The sequence below is a fragment of the Lissotriton helveticus genome, chromosome 7, assembly GCF_964261635.1.
Source record: "Lissotriton helveticus chromosome 7, aLisHel1.1, whole genome shotgun sequence".
NCBI classification, from domain to species: domain Eukaryota; kingdom Metazoa; phylum Chordata; class Amphibia; order Caudata; family Salamandridae; genus Lissotriton; species Lissotriton helveticus.
Window position 1 is genome coordinate 72,121,717 of NC_136068.1, and position 16,346 is coordinate 72,138,062.

Consider the following 16,346-nt stretch of genomic DNA (forward strand, 5'->3'; position numbering starts at 1 on the left):
TTAGGAAAGTTGATTTACTGCCTGGCTTTCATCTCCTGCTTCACAGAGAGGGGCGGCAGGCAGTCTGAGACAGACAGCCCACGCTTAAATGCATCAATATGTTTCGCGATAGGACTGTATCTCTAAATACATCGATCTATTCAATATTTGTACAGGAACGTGTAGGAATTTCAGGGAGGCGCAGCTCCATAGTTCTAATGCAGAATCCGCCCATGACTATCCTTTCATTTCTCCGCATCAGTCACAGTTTTCAGTGGGTCCCAGAATACTACAATAAACTCTGCAGTGAGCTGATGCATTGCACGTTCAGTTGTCTCCAATCTTTGGCCCACCATCACAGTCTCCATGCCCCTTGTTCGGGAAACATCCTTTACAACGCAACTAACACAACGCACTACCATTGCAACAAAACTTTTACAACGTAGGATCCATTACAACACATGCCATTGCAACGCATGCCATTACAACGCAGCTGCTATTACAACGCATGCCATTACAACAAAAGTATGGGTAAGTATTTAATTTAATTTTAACCCCTACACCATCCAACACTTACCCTACTATAACGCGCCCCCTGGAGTTAGAATAGTAATTTTAACCCCTACACTATCCAACTCTTACACTATAAATTACTTACCCATACTTACGTTGTAATGGCATGCATTGTAATAGCAGCTACGTTGTAATGGCATGCGTTGTAATGGCATGCGTTGTAATGGATCCTGCGTTGTAAAAGTTTTGTTGTAATGGTATGCGTTGTGAATGTATGCGTTGTAACGTCATACATCCCCTTGTAGGGCTTTTCTCTTTCCCATTGGGAACATATTTCACAAATCTGGCCCTCCAGAAATCCTAGGGTCAAGAGGGGTGGCTGAGCCGAACCTTCTCCAGCCTCTGGCTCGTCCTTGGCCCAGGCAGTGCCCGGGCTCATCTCGCACTGAGGAGAAAGAGCGCTCATTCTGTAGTGCCGATGAGCCTCCTGCAGTCCCCACCCAAGAAGGAGCTTAAGGGCATGTGGTCCAGTGGCAGCAACAGCTCTAACTGTGCTATATTGATGATTTGTTAACTTAAATAAGTGATATTTTAGGGGGTCATGTCTGCAAGGGGTGCTATTTTGATGGATTTATGTTTGTGACCGGTTCTAGTTTATTGTCTCTAATTGGTGCAATTTTGATGAGTCTTGAAGGGGTATTTTGATGGTTTAATTTATCTGACTGTTATCTCATGTAGCTTAATAGGGAGCAGTGTAATATTTTTTCTTGGATTAGTGCTATCGTCATGGTTTTATTTTGTATTTGCTGCTGTTTGATGGATTACTTTCTGACACAGCTGCCTTGTGCTGTTTTTGTCTCTGCCCAACACTATTTTATTGTTTTAATGTCTCTTGGTTGTGGTGTTGCAATGCTTTCCTTACTCAGAAGGGGTCTTTTTTTGATGTTTTGGAGAGTGTTATTTTGATGGTTTTCATGCTCTGACCAGTGTTATTTTGATATTAAGGGCGTTGCTGTTTTAATAGTTTCTTTTTTTGAGTAGTGTCATTTTGACTGTTATTTCTCTGTAATAGGTGTTGTTGATGTGTTCAGGTGTGGGATGGTTGCATGCCTCCAACAGGTAGTATTTATATGGCTTCATTTCCCTGGCTGATGTTATTGTGGGTTTTTGCCTTTGATTAATTTAACTTTGAGGACAACTTGTCACTGACAGATGCTACTTTGAAGGGGTATCGTCCAGGCTGGTGGCACTGTGACGGTTTCTTGTCTCTGATTGATTGTTTCTTGAGGGTTTCCTTTTTATGTAATGTACTATTTCGAGGGGTTCTTGTCTCCAATGGAATTTAATTAGCTCTCTTCCTGTCGATATGTTGTGTCTCCTTCACGCATACCAGAGGTCGCATATTTCAGAAGGTTGCTATCAATGTTTTCATGCACTATATTGCATTATTATTTATGGCGCATGTTATTTTGATGGTATTCACTCTTTGATGGATGTTCTCTTGGTAGTTTCTTGTCTCTCAAGGATGTTCTGACGGGTGTTATTTCCACAGTCTTTGATGGTTGCTGTTTTCCAGATGTAGCATGTCTTCAACTGGTGTCTCTTCTTCCTTGCCTTAGGTGCTCTGCTCTTGGCCTTGTGATGAAGAGTTCTGGAACTGCTTCTACTGACACTTTGTGCACTCATCCACCTCCTCCAGGTAAGTATGGAGCATCAATGTTTGGCTGTTGTGTTTTGTACATCATGTGCACTTTATAAACAGTGATGTAATTCCTTGGCTCCTGGTGGTGGACCTTTTACCAACTGTGGCATCTCAGGGTAGTCATGTTGGGTTTGGGGACTTCTGCAGAGCCCATGGCCTTGAGATAAATGCAGAGAAAACCAAGTTTATGGTATTTAATCCCTTGGCAACCACCAGACCAAATCCGACCCTAGGGTCGGACAGGTTGGAAAGGGTTACGACGTTCCAGTACCTGGGGGTAACTCTGCACGAAAACTTATCATGGGGACCACAGATAGCAAGATCCCGTCTAAAGCTATCGCAACTGCTGGGGGGCATCTTGAAGGTCTCCAATTCCTCAACCTTCAAGCCAGTAAGTCCAGCACTGGAGATGTACAAAACCCAAGACAGAGCAGCTGCACTTTATGGCGGAGAACTCTGGGGGTACAATGCTGCCACAGAACTCATTAAGGCAGAGACAAACTTCCTTAGACGGCTGCTGTCGTTACCACAAGGCATTCCACTTTTACCATTCAGATTAGATCTGGGCCTCCCTTCTATAGGAGATGAGCTAGCCCTGAAACCGTTGAGGTTCTGGCATGGGTTATGGTCTACTGCAGAACTGTTACACTATAGGCAAGACCTGAAAGATGTTTTGAGCCACAGCTGCTCTGATAGAATACCTTGGTTGGCCTTTGTTAAACGAGAATTTCTGCGACTGGGCTTGGCTGTTTTGTGGGAGGACCCTGAACGAGGCTGTTCTGAGGTCTCCCGCAAATCCCTCCCCAAGATTTTTAAGGACAAAAGTCTAAGCACGCTTGTGTGTGCTCCAAAAACTGGCACCCTAACTGAACAATTCCTGGTTTCCAAAAGTTCTTTTAAGTTTGAAAAATTCATGGATATTGTTTTCCCTATCACTGCAAGGAAACTTTTTATTCAATGGAGGTTTGGTACCCTGCCTCTTAAAGTCTTTACAAGCAAATGGTCTGCTATGGACGATAAATCTTGCCCAGGATGCAGTGCTAGCACGGAGGATGAAATTCACGTGCTGTTCTTTTGCCCCGCCTACAGCAGACCAAGGAAGCATTGGCTGGTACCACTGTGTAGGAATCTAGGTTTTAGAAACTGTTTATACTTGTTTAGAATCTTAAAGTCGAGCACCCTAAATTGTATTGTATTTGCAATCTCCAAGTTCTTAGCTATGTGAATTACAAGGCAAAAATTACTGCAAGGCTAAATTTTTAATTGGAAGACGATTTGTCAGTGCTCAGTATTCTGAATACTCAGACTCCATACATTAATGTAATGAATTGATTTCATTGAGTTTCCTTTTAATATTGTAATGTTTTCATCCTCAATGTTTTTATCTGTACTTTTATGGCTGGACGATTTTAATGTTTTTTCTACTGTATCTTTTATGGCCTAGATGGCCGAAATAAAGAACTTTTGGATTGGATTGGATTGGATTGGTAGTCATGTTATTGGTGCAGGGATGATTGAGGTGCAACAGAGACAGTGTCCCATGAAATGGAGATGTCAGTATCCCGCTCTATCCATTCCACTCGCCTTAAAAAGCAAGCGATGGACTCTACTGAGGTACCACCAGGGAGTGATGACAAAACGCATTTGCACCCAACATATCTAACCTCATGGTATTCTTCACCCTTGATATTCCATTTTTTGCTACCTCTGAAATTCTCGGTCTCCCTCCCCCACATTCTCTCACCCTGCCTGTCTTTCTTCTTCACTGTATCACTTCCTTCCTTGCATCCTCCCCCCATGAAGTGCAGCTGCAGATCTGTGTGTCGCATCTTCTCAGAAGAACAGTGCTCTGCGGTTACATGGAAGCCAGCACAGCACTGATGGCACCCAGATACCCCAGGTGAGCCCAGCACACTCTGCCACCTTCAGTGCCACACTTCCCCTGCAGTGCCCCTGCCCTACAAATAAAAAACAGGAATCAAACATTTCTGAGCCTCATTGAGCGATAAATACAAGGAGATGATGGACGTAGCACTGAAACTTTTCAGACACTCACCCCCAGTCACAGATCTGGGTTGAATCCACCATCGTTCTTTAGCTCACTTCACTACCCCAGTTTAGACCCACCTATATGCAAATCAGTCTTGACCCTGCGCCTCATGGGAACAGTCCAGCCCGAACTGCCAAGCCATGTCTTCCCTGGAACGGAAATAATCATCCTGGGACCGGTTTCGGGGTAACACCCCTCATCAGCCAGGCCGTTATTAAATACAAAATGACCAAACTCACTGCACCATTCCTACTTTCTACTCACATAACCCCTTCAACAAGCATTTATAACCCACACTGAACACCAAACATACACAAATTTAACATGGCTAAAAAACCTTAATACATCAATTTGAAATGCCGACATCAACCAACGATTTACCACAATAGTCCTTTCCAGTGCACTAAGTGAAAACATAACCTTTTTTGAATAAAATACAATGTAAAGTGCACAAAAGCAACCACAGAAGTCAACCAAAGAGTGTTTGGCAGAAAAACACGCACTGGAAAGGACTTCTGTATTTAATAACGGTATGGTTGGGTGTATTAAAATGTCTTTTATTGTCTCTTTTTGATAAAGTTTTGTGGTTCTTCAAAAAGTAATAACTTTGAACTGAAAAGGATATAAAAATGCTATAATAAATTTTAAATAAGCAAAATATGGCTTGAGGGTGTTACAGATTTTTTCTGTGCACCAGTGAAGTAATGTGTGATGTAACATCAGTATTGTCAATTATTTGTTGTTTTGCTATAGTAGTGGCTCAGCCTTACTGACTGGAGTCAGGACCCTTCGTTTGTTCACTGTGTCAGGCGTCATCTCACTGAGCTGAGGGTGCAGGCACTGTTCACTGTTCCAGGTTTGGATTTGATGTGTTTGTCAACAGGAAGACAATGAAATTGCTTTAAGTTGTCGAAAATAGGTGCCCATCGCAGAAACCCAAGAAGTTCTCTGGCCACTGGTTTTTGTATGATTTGAAGTGTTTGAATTTGGTACTTGGCCACGTGAAGAGTATTTCAAGAAACATGACGTGGCCGCTCAATTGTCCCCGACTGAGTATGAGTTGCAAGTTCTCTGGAACTCCTCTGCATCTTCCCAATGAGTTACAAATGAAAAAAGCAAGAGGCAGAAAGTTTCAAAAAGTTGTGCTGAGCATTTCAACTCATTGTCAAGTCAAGTAAAGTCAAAGAAAGCTTTATTTGATTGCTATATCAGACAATCATAAAAGCACAAAAAAAGAGCATTAAGAAACATATCAACAAGTACATACATTAGATAATATCCTGCAAATGTACACATAATCTCTGGTATGTTACAAGGTTAAAAAAGCAGTATTGGATTAGTAAAAAATAAAAAACATATCAGGCAAAACATGATTTAAAAAAATATCCTACAAATGTACACATAGTCTATACTGTTACAAAGTTTAAGAAACAGTATTAAATTGAAAACGTTATCCGATTAGAATCGATTAAATAAGCATACTTTTCCTTTGACACAAAACTTCCTTCAGAAAGATTACTATTCTAAAAACACTATGCGTGTTATCTAAGTGTTGCAGTGCAAGTAGAGCAGGTTGACATTGGTGGAGCCCAAACAATTTTAAAACTGGTACTAAGTACATTTTCCTTATATGGGATTAAAATCTGCAAAAGAGAACCACATGTATCGTGGATTGGCTGGAGTTAGTGTCATAGGGCAGGGTCGAAGGTTACGATGTCCAGTCATTCATTGTGGGTAAAGTAACTAGTCTATGAAATACCCCCAACCTAAATCTAGTTAATAAAAACCTATTGTATACTCCAGGTACAAAAGTCAAATAGGGTTGAAGGCTAAAAGTGGATGAAATCGACTGGTGGTGCAGGACTCTTGGTTTCAGTATCTCGGAGGACATTCTAATAGAGTCCAACAACAAGAGGCCCTCCTTTCGTAATTCTTATCTTGTTATTGTCCCAATAGTTCTAGGGTTATTAAAACAGTCTATACAGCCAAGATCTTGTAAGAAGTTGCAGACGTACCTTATCCATGGGATCTTTAAGACCCCTTGTAGTTTCAAAATGTCTATTAAAATATCTGTGTTTAATTTTGCCTCATCTTTAGTCCAAAGCCTGTGCCATAAAAGCACAAGCTCAATCTTTATTAAATCAGAGTTGAAGGTTAGTCTTAGCTCCGCGTGACATATACATGATGATGTACTGTTTGAAACAGACAAAATGTACCTTAGAAAATGATTTTCAATAAGTTGAGTATGTAGCAAGTCAGTAAACCCCCAGACCCCTGCACCATACACTACTGAGGAGACACACCTTGCCTTAAAAATTTTAATAAACGCCTCAGGTGGCCTTTTTAACAGTTTTCTGGCAAAGTTAGTAAGGGCAGAAGTTGCTCTAAGAAGTACCAATGTATTCCCTGCTACAGTTTGTGCCCACATATCATTGTGAGCAAAAAGAATTACCAAATATGAGAACCTCTTGGTTACCTCAATCTTCTGTCATGCCACAAACATATCTTTAAATTTCTTAACACCAGAGCCACATCGCATAATAAAGGTCTTAGAGGAGTTTACTCTTAACCCAAGATCTTTCATAAAAGGGGAGAAACTGTTCAGCACCCTCTGTAGACCTACTTGTGTGCAGGGCATTAGCACTGCATCATCTGTGTAAAGAAGGGCTGGAATTAGACGTCCTGCCACCTGGGGAAAATCATAATTGTCCTTAAAGAGGGCCTCCTCCAGGCTGTTGGTATAGAGATTAAAAAGGAACGCAGCCAGGACACAACCTTGCCTGACTCCGCTCCAGATCGAGAATGCAGCCAAACGCTCACCCATCAGTCCATAGCGGACACGCGCCTTGGCGTCACATTAAAATCGCTTAAGAAAATCGATAATCTGAACGTCAACCCCTACGACTTTTAAAATAGACCAGCGTTTGCTGTGGACGACACAGTCAAAAGCGGCTGTGAGATCCACAAACGCTAAAAATAGGTTCCCCGTTTTTGCCCTTGTGTACTTCCCTACCAGGATAGATAGATTTAAACCCTGTTCCACCGTCCCTAATCCTGCTCGGGATCCGTATTGCAGGTTGGATAGGACAGAGTTCTCCTCTGCCCAGTCCTGGAGGCGTTCTAAGATAATCCTACCTATAACTTTAGTTACTGCGTCCAGCAAAGAGATTGGCCAGAAACAACCAGGGTCATATCTGTCCCCCTCTTTAAAGATAGGGACAATAGTAGATTCCACCCAGGTCGACTGGAAAGTGGTGCTGCAGCTCGCGGTAATTACCAGAACCGGAATGGGCACCCACAAAGGAATGTTTGATTTGAATAGATCTATGGGGACCCCATCTGGTCCAGGAGCCTTACCACCCTTGCTTAAGGATAAGGCCCGCTCCATCATTGTCAAAAGGAAGCCACAAATCATGTCCCTTTTGAACCGGTGAGTGGCAGCTGCCTGTTGAGGATGGGCACCCGTCGTTAGACGTATGCTCATCAGGGGAGCTCCCAGTATAAGCACCACAGTCCTATCAGAGTTCAGCTTTAAGAAGATGTGATGCAGGGATGAGAAAGACCCTGCAAGAGTGAGGCGAAGAGCCAGGAAGTGCAGGGGGGTGAAAGGAAGAGGCATGAGAGGGAGTGAAGACTAGGAAGTGTTTGTATAGCAGCTCCTGCAGCATGCACCCAAGAAACACTACCACCCTACCCCCCACCCCCTGCACTTGTTTCTTTACAAAGGAAGCACTGCCCAGTTCTGGGACAGAGGCAGCCTGTGGAGCAGATGTCACCTTCAGCAAGTAGAGACGAAGCTGGCTCTACCCTGCGCTGCGCTGCACGTCCATGCCCCGCCTATCTGGAGGTCACGTTAAATACGCCGGCGCTTCTCTTCCATGGATATCTGTGTGAGAGACATGCAACATTATGGCAGCATGCAAGCTTTCGTTCCAGCAGACACAAATACTGTGTACCTGCAGGCTCCTATGAGCAGTGACTCACATTGCACTCAATGTGTATGTGTATTTGGTTCTGTGTGTGCATGTGTGCATGCGCGCACCCACATTGTGTGCGTGCACCTCCATCCACTTATACTCAAAATCGAGTGGGGCGTGGGTGCCCTGTTGTATGTGCAGTACCCATCGCAGGAAGTAATCTATGGAACTTCCTGAGGCCATAACGCCACACACCTGTGAACACAAGCCACATGGGCCTTACTGTGGATGCAGGAAAGTCGGGCCATCTGGACTCGTGTCATGGGGTCAGCTGTGAACATGTGCCACATGGACCATTTTTGGACATTGCACCTGGGCCATCTGTTGGCACATGCCACATACTTCAAATGTGCATGCATGCCACATGGGCCATTTGTGGATGCTTGCCTTTTGGGCCAGCTGTAGGCATGACACATGGGCCAACCGTGCACATATGCCTCATGGGGCCTCTGTAGACACATGCCACATGGGTCAAATGTGGACCCAGGCCACATGGGCCTTCTCTGATCACATGTCTCTTGGACCATCTGTGGGTGAATGTCACAAGGGCCAATGGTTGGCATATGGTACATTTACCAGCTACAAATACATGCCGCACGGGCTATCTGTGGATGCATTCCACATTAGGCATGTGTGGACGTATGCCAGATGGGCCTTCTGTGGACGCATACCACATTAGGCATCTGTGGACGTATTTCAGAAACAACTAAAGATTATCTCAAACTACAAAAAATAATAAATAAAAATAGAGGTTAAGAAGAGGTAAGACAGCCTATCACTACCACCACCACCCGTAAGTGCACTAAGCAAACAAAGACTGTGTCAATTTGGAATAAAGGTAGTGAATTCCTAGTGAGGAAAAAGGAGCCCTCATGCACCCACACATGGTCGGTAGCCGTTTGTCTTCATCGGGTTCCAGTTTTTAGTCAGTGCAAAAGTATGACATAAAGGTGCAAGTTAAAATGATTATAGACCATTCCCCCTGCCAACACCTTTAATAGAGGGGTGATTCGAACTCAATTAAAAACAAAGTGAAAGAATCGGACACATAAGGGTTAAGTCAGTTTGAACCCACTGTTCAAATTTACTACTTTTGGTATTCACAGAAGTTAGGATTTTGTCTTAAGTCTGTCTTAAGTCTGTCTTAAGTCTGTCTTAAGACAAACTTAAGACAAAATCCTAACTTCTGTGAATACCAAAAGTAGTAAGTGCATTCTGTGGATACCAAAATAGTAGTAAGTTTAGGATTGAGTCTTAAATTCATTCTGTGAATCGGGCCCCATAGAGTCTGTCAACATCATGTGATTACAAGTCACCATTGAAAGTGAAAACATACTAAATAGCTCGTACGTTCTTTCACATTCCCCAAGTATTCACTTATTGTTGAGAATTCTTTTACTGTGTATTCTTTTCAATTCTCACAATTATACTGATAAAATTCATTTATTTGCATGAATCGAATACATATCAATGGCAAATCAAAATAATCACTTTCAAGATTTAAAAAATGATATGAATTCGCAAGAAAGCTTTAAGAACAATCTAACTATTTATGTCCCTGTAAAAATAATTATTAAGTCCTTCGATTAAATCATTAAATTGTTTTAACCCTTGGTTTCTCCTATTGACCAAATGTGTTATCCTATGGGGTGTGAGAGTAATCTGCTTTACCCTATCTCTCTTGTTGTTTGAATATATCTGTGGACGTATGCCAGATGGGCCATCTGTGGACGCATACTACGATGAGCATCTGTGGACGTATGCCAGATGGGCCATCTGTGGACGCATACTACGATGAGCATCTGTAGACGTATGCCAGATGGGCCATCTGTGGACGCATACTACGATGAGCATCTGTGGACGTATGCCAGATGGGCCATCTGTGGACGCATACCACGATGGGCATCTGTGGACGTATGCCAGATGGGCCATCTGTGGACGCATACTACGATGAGCATCTGTGGACGTATGCCAGATGGGCCATCTGTGGACGCATACTACGATGAGCATCTGTAGACGTATGCCAGATGGGCCGTCTGTGGACGCATACCACGATGAGCATCTGTGGACAAATGCCACATGGGCCATCTGTGGACGCATACTACGATGAGCATCTGTGGACGTATGCCAGATGGGCCATCTGTGGACGCATACCACGATGAGCATCTGTGGACGTATGCCAGATGGGCCATCTGTGGACCCATACCACGATGAGCATGTGTAGACGTATGCCAGATGGGCCATCTGTGGACGCATACCACGGTGGGCATCTGTAGACACATGCCAGAGGGGCCATCTGTGGATGCATACTACGATGAGCATCTGTGGACGTATGCCAGATGGGCCATCTGTGGACGCATACCACGATGGGCATCTGTGGACAAATGCCACATGGGCCATCTGTGGACGCATACCACGATGGGCATCCGTAGACGTGTGCCAGATGGGCCATCTGTGGACGCATTCCACGATGAGCATCTGTGGATGTATGCCAGATGGGCCATCTGTGGACGCATACTACGATGGGCATCTGTGGACGTATGCCAGAAGGGCCATCTGTGGACGCATACCACGATGGGCATCTGTGGACAAACGCCACATGGGCCATCTGTGGACGCATACCACGATGGGCATCTGTAGACGTATGCCAGATGGGCCATCTGTGGACACATACCACGATGGGCATCTGTAGACGTATGCCAGATGGGCCATCTGTGGACGTATGCCAGATGGGCCATCTGTGGACGCATACCACGATGGGCATCTGTGGACGTATGCCAGATGGGCCATCTGTGGACGCATACCACGATGGGCATCTGTAGACGTATGCCAGATGGGCCATCTGTGGACACATACCACGATGGGCATCTGTAGACGTATGCCAGATGGGCCATCTGTAGACGTATGCCAGATGGGCATTCTGTGGACACATACCACGATGGGCATCTGTAGACGTATGCCAGATGGGCCATCTGTGGACGTATGCCAGATGGGCCATCTGTGGACGCATACCACGATGGGCATCTGTGGACAAATGCCACATGGGCCATCTGTGGACGCATACCACGATGAGCATCTGTGGACGCATACCACGATGGGCATCTGTAGACGTATGAGATGGGCCATCTGTGGACACATACCACGATGGGCATCTGTAGACGTATGCCAGATGGGCCATCTGTGGACGTATGCCAGATGGGCCATCTGTGGACGCATACCACGATGGGCATCTGTGGACGTATGCCAGATGGGCCATCTGTGGACGGATATATGATGTTACAACGCATACTATTACAACGCATACCGTTACAACGCGGATATTACAACGTAAATACTACTACAACGCATGTTTTTACAACGAGTACTATTAGAACGCAAAATAGTACTTTAATAGAAAAAGTACCATTACAACGCAACATTTAACAACGTGTACCATTACAACGCATTTATATGTTAAAAAATTTCTATGTAAAATAAAACCTGGCACGGGATGCAGGGAAAATAGGGGTTTTGGGTGGGTAAGTGTATTAAAATACGGTATAAAAAACTACCATAAAATCACGTATTTCATTTTTTTATTTATTAAATTATTAAATTATTACTCGAGTATTAATTTTCATTATTATTTAATAAATTCGTACTCACACTTTTAAAATATTCACCAATAAATATATATTTTTTATTTTCTTGTAAAATAAAATCTAGCAACGGGATGCAGGGAAAATAGGGGTTTTGGGTGGGTAAGTGTATTAAAAAAACGGCATGAAAAACTGGCATAAAATCACGTTTTCCATTTATTTATTTATTAAATTATTACTCGAGTATTAATTTTCATTATTAATTAATAAATTCGAACTCTCCCTTTTTAAAAAATTCACCAATAATTATATATTTTTACTTTTCTTGAAAAATAAAATCTAGCAACGGGATGCAGGGAAAATAGGGGTTTTGGGTGGGTAAGTGTATTAAAAAAACGGCATGAAAAACTGGCATAAAATCACGTTTTCCATTTATTTATTTATTAAATTATTACTCGAGTATTAATTTTCATTATTATTTAATAAATTCGTACTCTCCCTTTTTAAAAAATTCACCAATAAATATATATTTTTAATTTTCTTGAAAAATAAAATCTGGCAACCGGATGCAGAGAAAATAGGGGTTTTGGGTGGGTAAGTGTATTAAAAAAACGGCATGAAAAACTGCCATAAAATCACGTATTCCATTTATTTATTTTTTAAATAATTACTCGAGTATTAATTTTTATTATTATTTAATAAATTCGTACTCATACTTTTAAAATATTCACCAATAAATATATATTTTATTTTTTTTTATAATAAAAACTGGCAACAGGATGCAGGGAAAATAGGGGTTTTGGGTGGGTAAGTGTATTAAAAAAACGGCATGAAAAACTACCATATTAACGCGATTTACATTTATTTATTTATTAAATAATTACTCGAGTATTAATTTTCAAAGTACAATAGTTTCCAAATTATTACGAAAACTAAAAATGAAAACAATTTACTTACTGACTTACTACGATTCAAAAATATACTCATTCATATTATTTTACATGATATGTTAGTATTCTTATAAAACAAACATATATAGTGTTTTCATGGACGCCATCTTGCATAAGTATTATAATAATGAGTCCTACTATTATTTCAATGATTTCAAACGACAACATAATACCCAAAATGGATGCCAAAACGGCAAACATTTCGGAATATAAAGTTATTTAAATGAATTTTTAAATTATATGTCCTCAGATAAATAAATATAAAATGTAATGCGATTTCCACCGCATATTTTCAATATTATTTTTGCTATACTACACCAAACTTATAAATAGTAGTGAGGAACCATTTTGAAATTAGTTGATTCTCAACTACCCGAGACAGCAGACGTGAGATTGCACTCTGTGAACTTTTCACCCTATCATCCAATCGAAAATTCTAAAACTATATCATACTACGAATACCAACTAATTACAAGTAAGTAATATGTTCGGAAAACGATAACACCATAAATAATAGCCATGTAAAAAAAAGAACTTCTTTTTTAATATTGACTATATATTTTTTAAAGCCAATTTTTAAAATATATTTCTGTGCTTTAATTAAAAATGATTAAAGATTATTTCGATATTATCAAAATACGTCTTAAACAACATGATACATAAATTATTAAATTAATAATCTAAAGAATAAAACGTGATTTAAAAATAATACAGTATTATTAATATATTTATAAATTTTTTTTGTTTTAGAAATCTATTCAGAACGTTTACACACGAAATCCGTGTACATTTCATTGTTTTTTTAAAGCGACCCGCTTTCGCATAAAAACATAAGGTACATCATTATTTCTTTAAAAATTAGTTTATTATTATTTAAATATAAAACGCCGCAGTAGGAGTAAACTGTACAAAATTTTTCTCCTCACAGAGATACTACATATAAATAATTTCTTCATAAATAATCGGACAGATAAAAAATTTCAACAGCGCTTTAAAAGGTAATTTAAATATTTCAAATAAAACTAAACACTACTATTCAAATGCAAAACATAAATCACTTTAAGCAGGTTAAAATAAAATAATGTTTTTTTTGTAAAATGTTTCAGAATAACAGACCAATCCAAGTAAAAAATAAATCGTACAGCCAGTGGAAGGACACATTTCTACTCTTGAAAAAACCAAACTGAAAAGTAAGTAAAAAACACATTGCGAAATATATATATTAATTGTTTATAAATAATAAATAATATGAATAAAATCAAACTGTATAAAAATCTAGAAAACTCTACCATCTTGCAGCAAGTAAAAATACTATTGAACAATGCTACATTATGAAAAATACAGGTATATATAAAGTGCAGAGAAAATAGTAAAGTAAACTTAAATATGATGTCTCATTCCTGTAAAAAAAACATGAAAATCAGTCTCCTCTAAAATTACATGTCACACATTTTAACACATATTTTTTCTTTGTTTTAGATCTCCATTCAAACCAAAACTTGACCAACCTCCAGGACAACCAACACAAGAAAACTAAAACAAATTTATTCAAAGTAAAGACCCAAAACACTAACAGTAAGTGAAAAACACTTTTCCAGATACATATATAAGACATGCATAAGCAGTAATAAATAACAAACGGTATTTATAAAAAAATATTTGTAAAATGTACAAGTGTAAATTATTATTTTAATTCTTGGCAAGTGCTACATTAGTAAAAGTGCTGGATAGGCTAGAGGAGTAAATTACTATTGCAACTTCAGGTAAGTGCTACGGTAGGGAAAGTGCTGGATAGTGTAGAGGTGTAAATGACTATTCCAACTCCTGGCAAGTGCTACAGTAGGGAAAGTGCTGGATAGTATAGAGATGTAAATTACTATTCCAACTCCAGGTAAGTGCTACAGTAAGTAAAGTGCTGGATAGTCTAGAGGTGTAATTTACTATTCCAACTCCTGGTAAGTGCTACAGTAGGGAAAGTGCTGGATAGTGTAGAAGTGTAAATTACTATTCCAACTCCAGGTAAGTGCTACAGTAGGGAAAGTGCTGGATAGTCTAGAGGTGTAAATTACTATTCCAACTCCTGGTAAGTGCTACAGTAGGGAAAGTGCTGGATAGTGTAGTGATGTAATTTAGTATTCCAACTCCTGGTAAGTGCTACATTAGTGAAAGTGCTGGATAGTCTAGAGGTGTAAATTACTATTCCAACTCCTGGTAAGTGCTACAGTATGGAAAGTGCTGGATAGTGTAGAGGTGTAAATTACTATTCAAAACAGTCTAAAAATGCAGGAAACTCTATAAACTTAAATAATCAATGCTTTTCCAGTTAAGTGCTACAGTAGTGAAATTGCAATAAACTATGAAATTATCATTTGGTTTCCCAGATACATATAAACACTACAATACACAAAGAACTGTGCAATCCAGACGCCAAAATTGCATTTCTCACTTTACATGTGTTGTGCTATAAATAAATTGCAGAGAAAGTGCTAAAGTGAACTTCAATATCATACCTCATGCCTGTGAAGAAAACTTAAAAATTAGTCTTCTCCTAAATTAAGTGTTACACATTTTCAAACATATTTTTTCTTTCTTTTAGATCTCCATTCCAACCAAAACTTGACCAACCTCCAGGACAACCAACACAAGAAAACCAAAACATATTTTTTCTAAGTAAAGACCCAAAACACTAACAGTAAGTGAAAAACACTTTTCCAGATACATATATAAGACATGCATAAGCAGTAATAAATATCAAACGGTATTTATAAAAAAATATTTGTAAAATGTACAAGTGTAAAATATTATTTTAATTCTTAGCAAGTGCTACATTAGTAAAAGTGCTGGATAGGCTAGAGGAGTAAATTACTATTGCAACTTCAGGTAAGTGCTACGGTAGGGAAAGTGCTGGATAGTGTAGAGGTGTAAATGACTATTCCAACTCCTGGCAAGTGCTACAGTAGGGAAAGTGCTGGATAGTATAGAGATGTAAATTACTATTCCAACTCCAGGTAAGTGCTACAGTAAGTAAAGTGCTGGATAGTCTAGAGGTGTAATTTACTATTCCAACTCCTGGTAAGTGCTACAGTAGGGAAAGTGCTGGATAGTGTAGAAGTGTAAATTACTATTCCAACTCCAGGTAAGTGCTACAGTAGGGAAAGTGCTGGATAGTCTAGAGGTGTAAATTACTATTCCAACTCCTGGTAAGTGCTACAGTAGGGAAAGTGCTGGATAGTGTAGTGATGTAATTTACTATTCCAACTCCTGGTAAGTGCTACATTAGTGAAAGTGCTGGATAGTCTAGAGGTGTAAATTACTATTCCAACTCCTGGTAAGTGCTACAGTATGGAAAGTGCTGGATAGTGTAGAGGTGTAAATTACTATTCAAAACAGTCTAAAAATGCAGGAAACTCTATAAACTTAAATAATCAATGCTTTTCCAGTTAAGTGCTACAGTAGTGAAATTGCAATAAACTATGAAATTATCATGTGGTATCCCAGATACATATAAACACTACAATACACAAAGAACTGTGCAATCCAGACGCCAAAATTGCATTTCTCACTTTACATGTGTTGTGCTATAAATAAATTGCAGAG

General features: G+C 40.0%; 1 protein-coding gene across 1 annotated transcript in view; it reads left to right on the forward strand.

The window, feature by feature from the left end:
- The window catches only part of LOC144766617 (uncharacterized), a 138,156-nt gene that overhangs the window by 78,772 nt on the left and 43,038 nt on the right, over positions 1-16,346 (forward strand). The window contains exon 5 of the mRNA XM_078650401.1: positions 2,112-2,191. Coding sequence (XP_078506527.1) covers positions 2,112-2,191 — 80 coding nt within the window. The remainder of the gene's footprint in view (positions 1-2,111; positions 2,192-16,346) is intronic.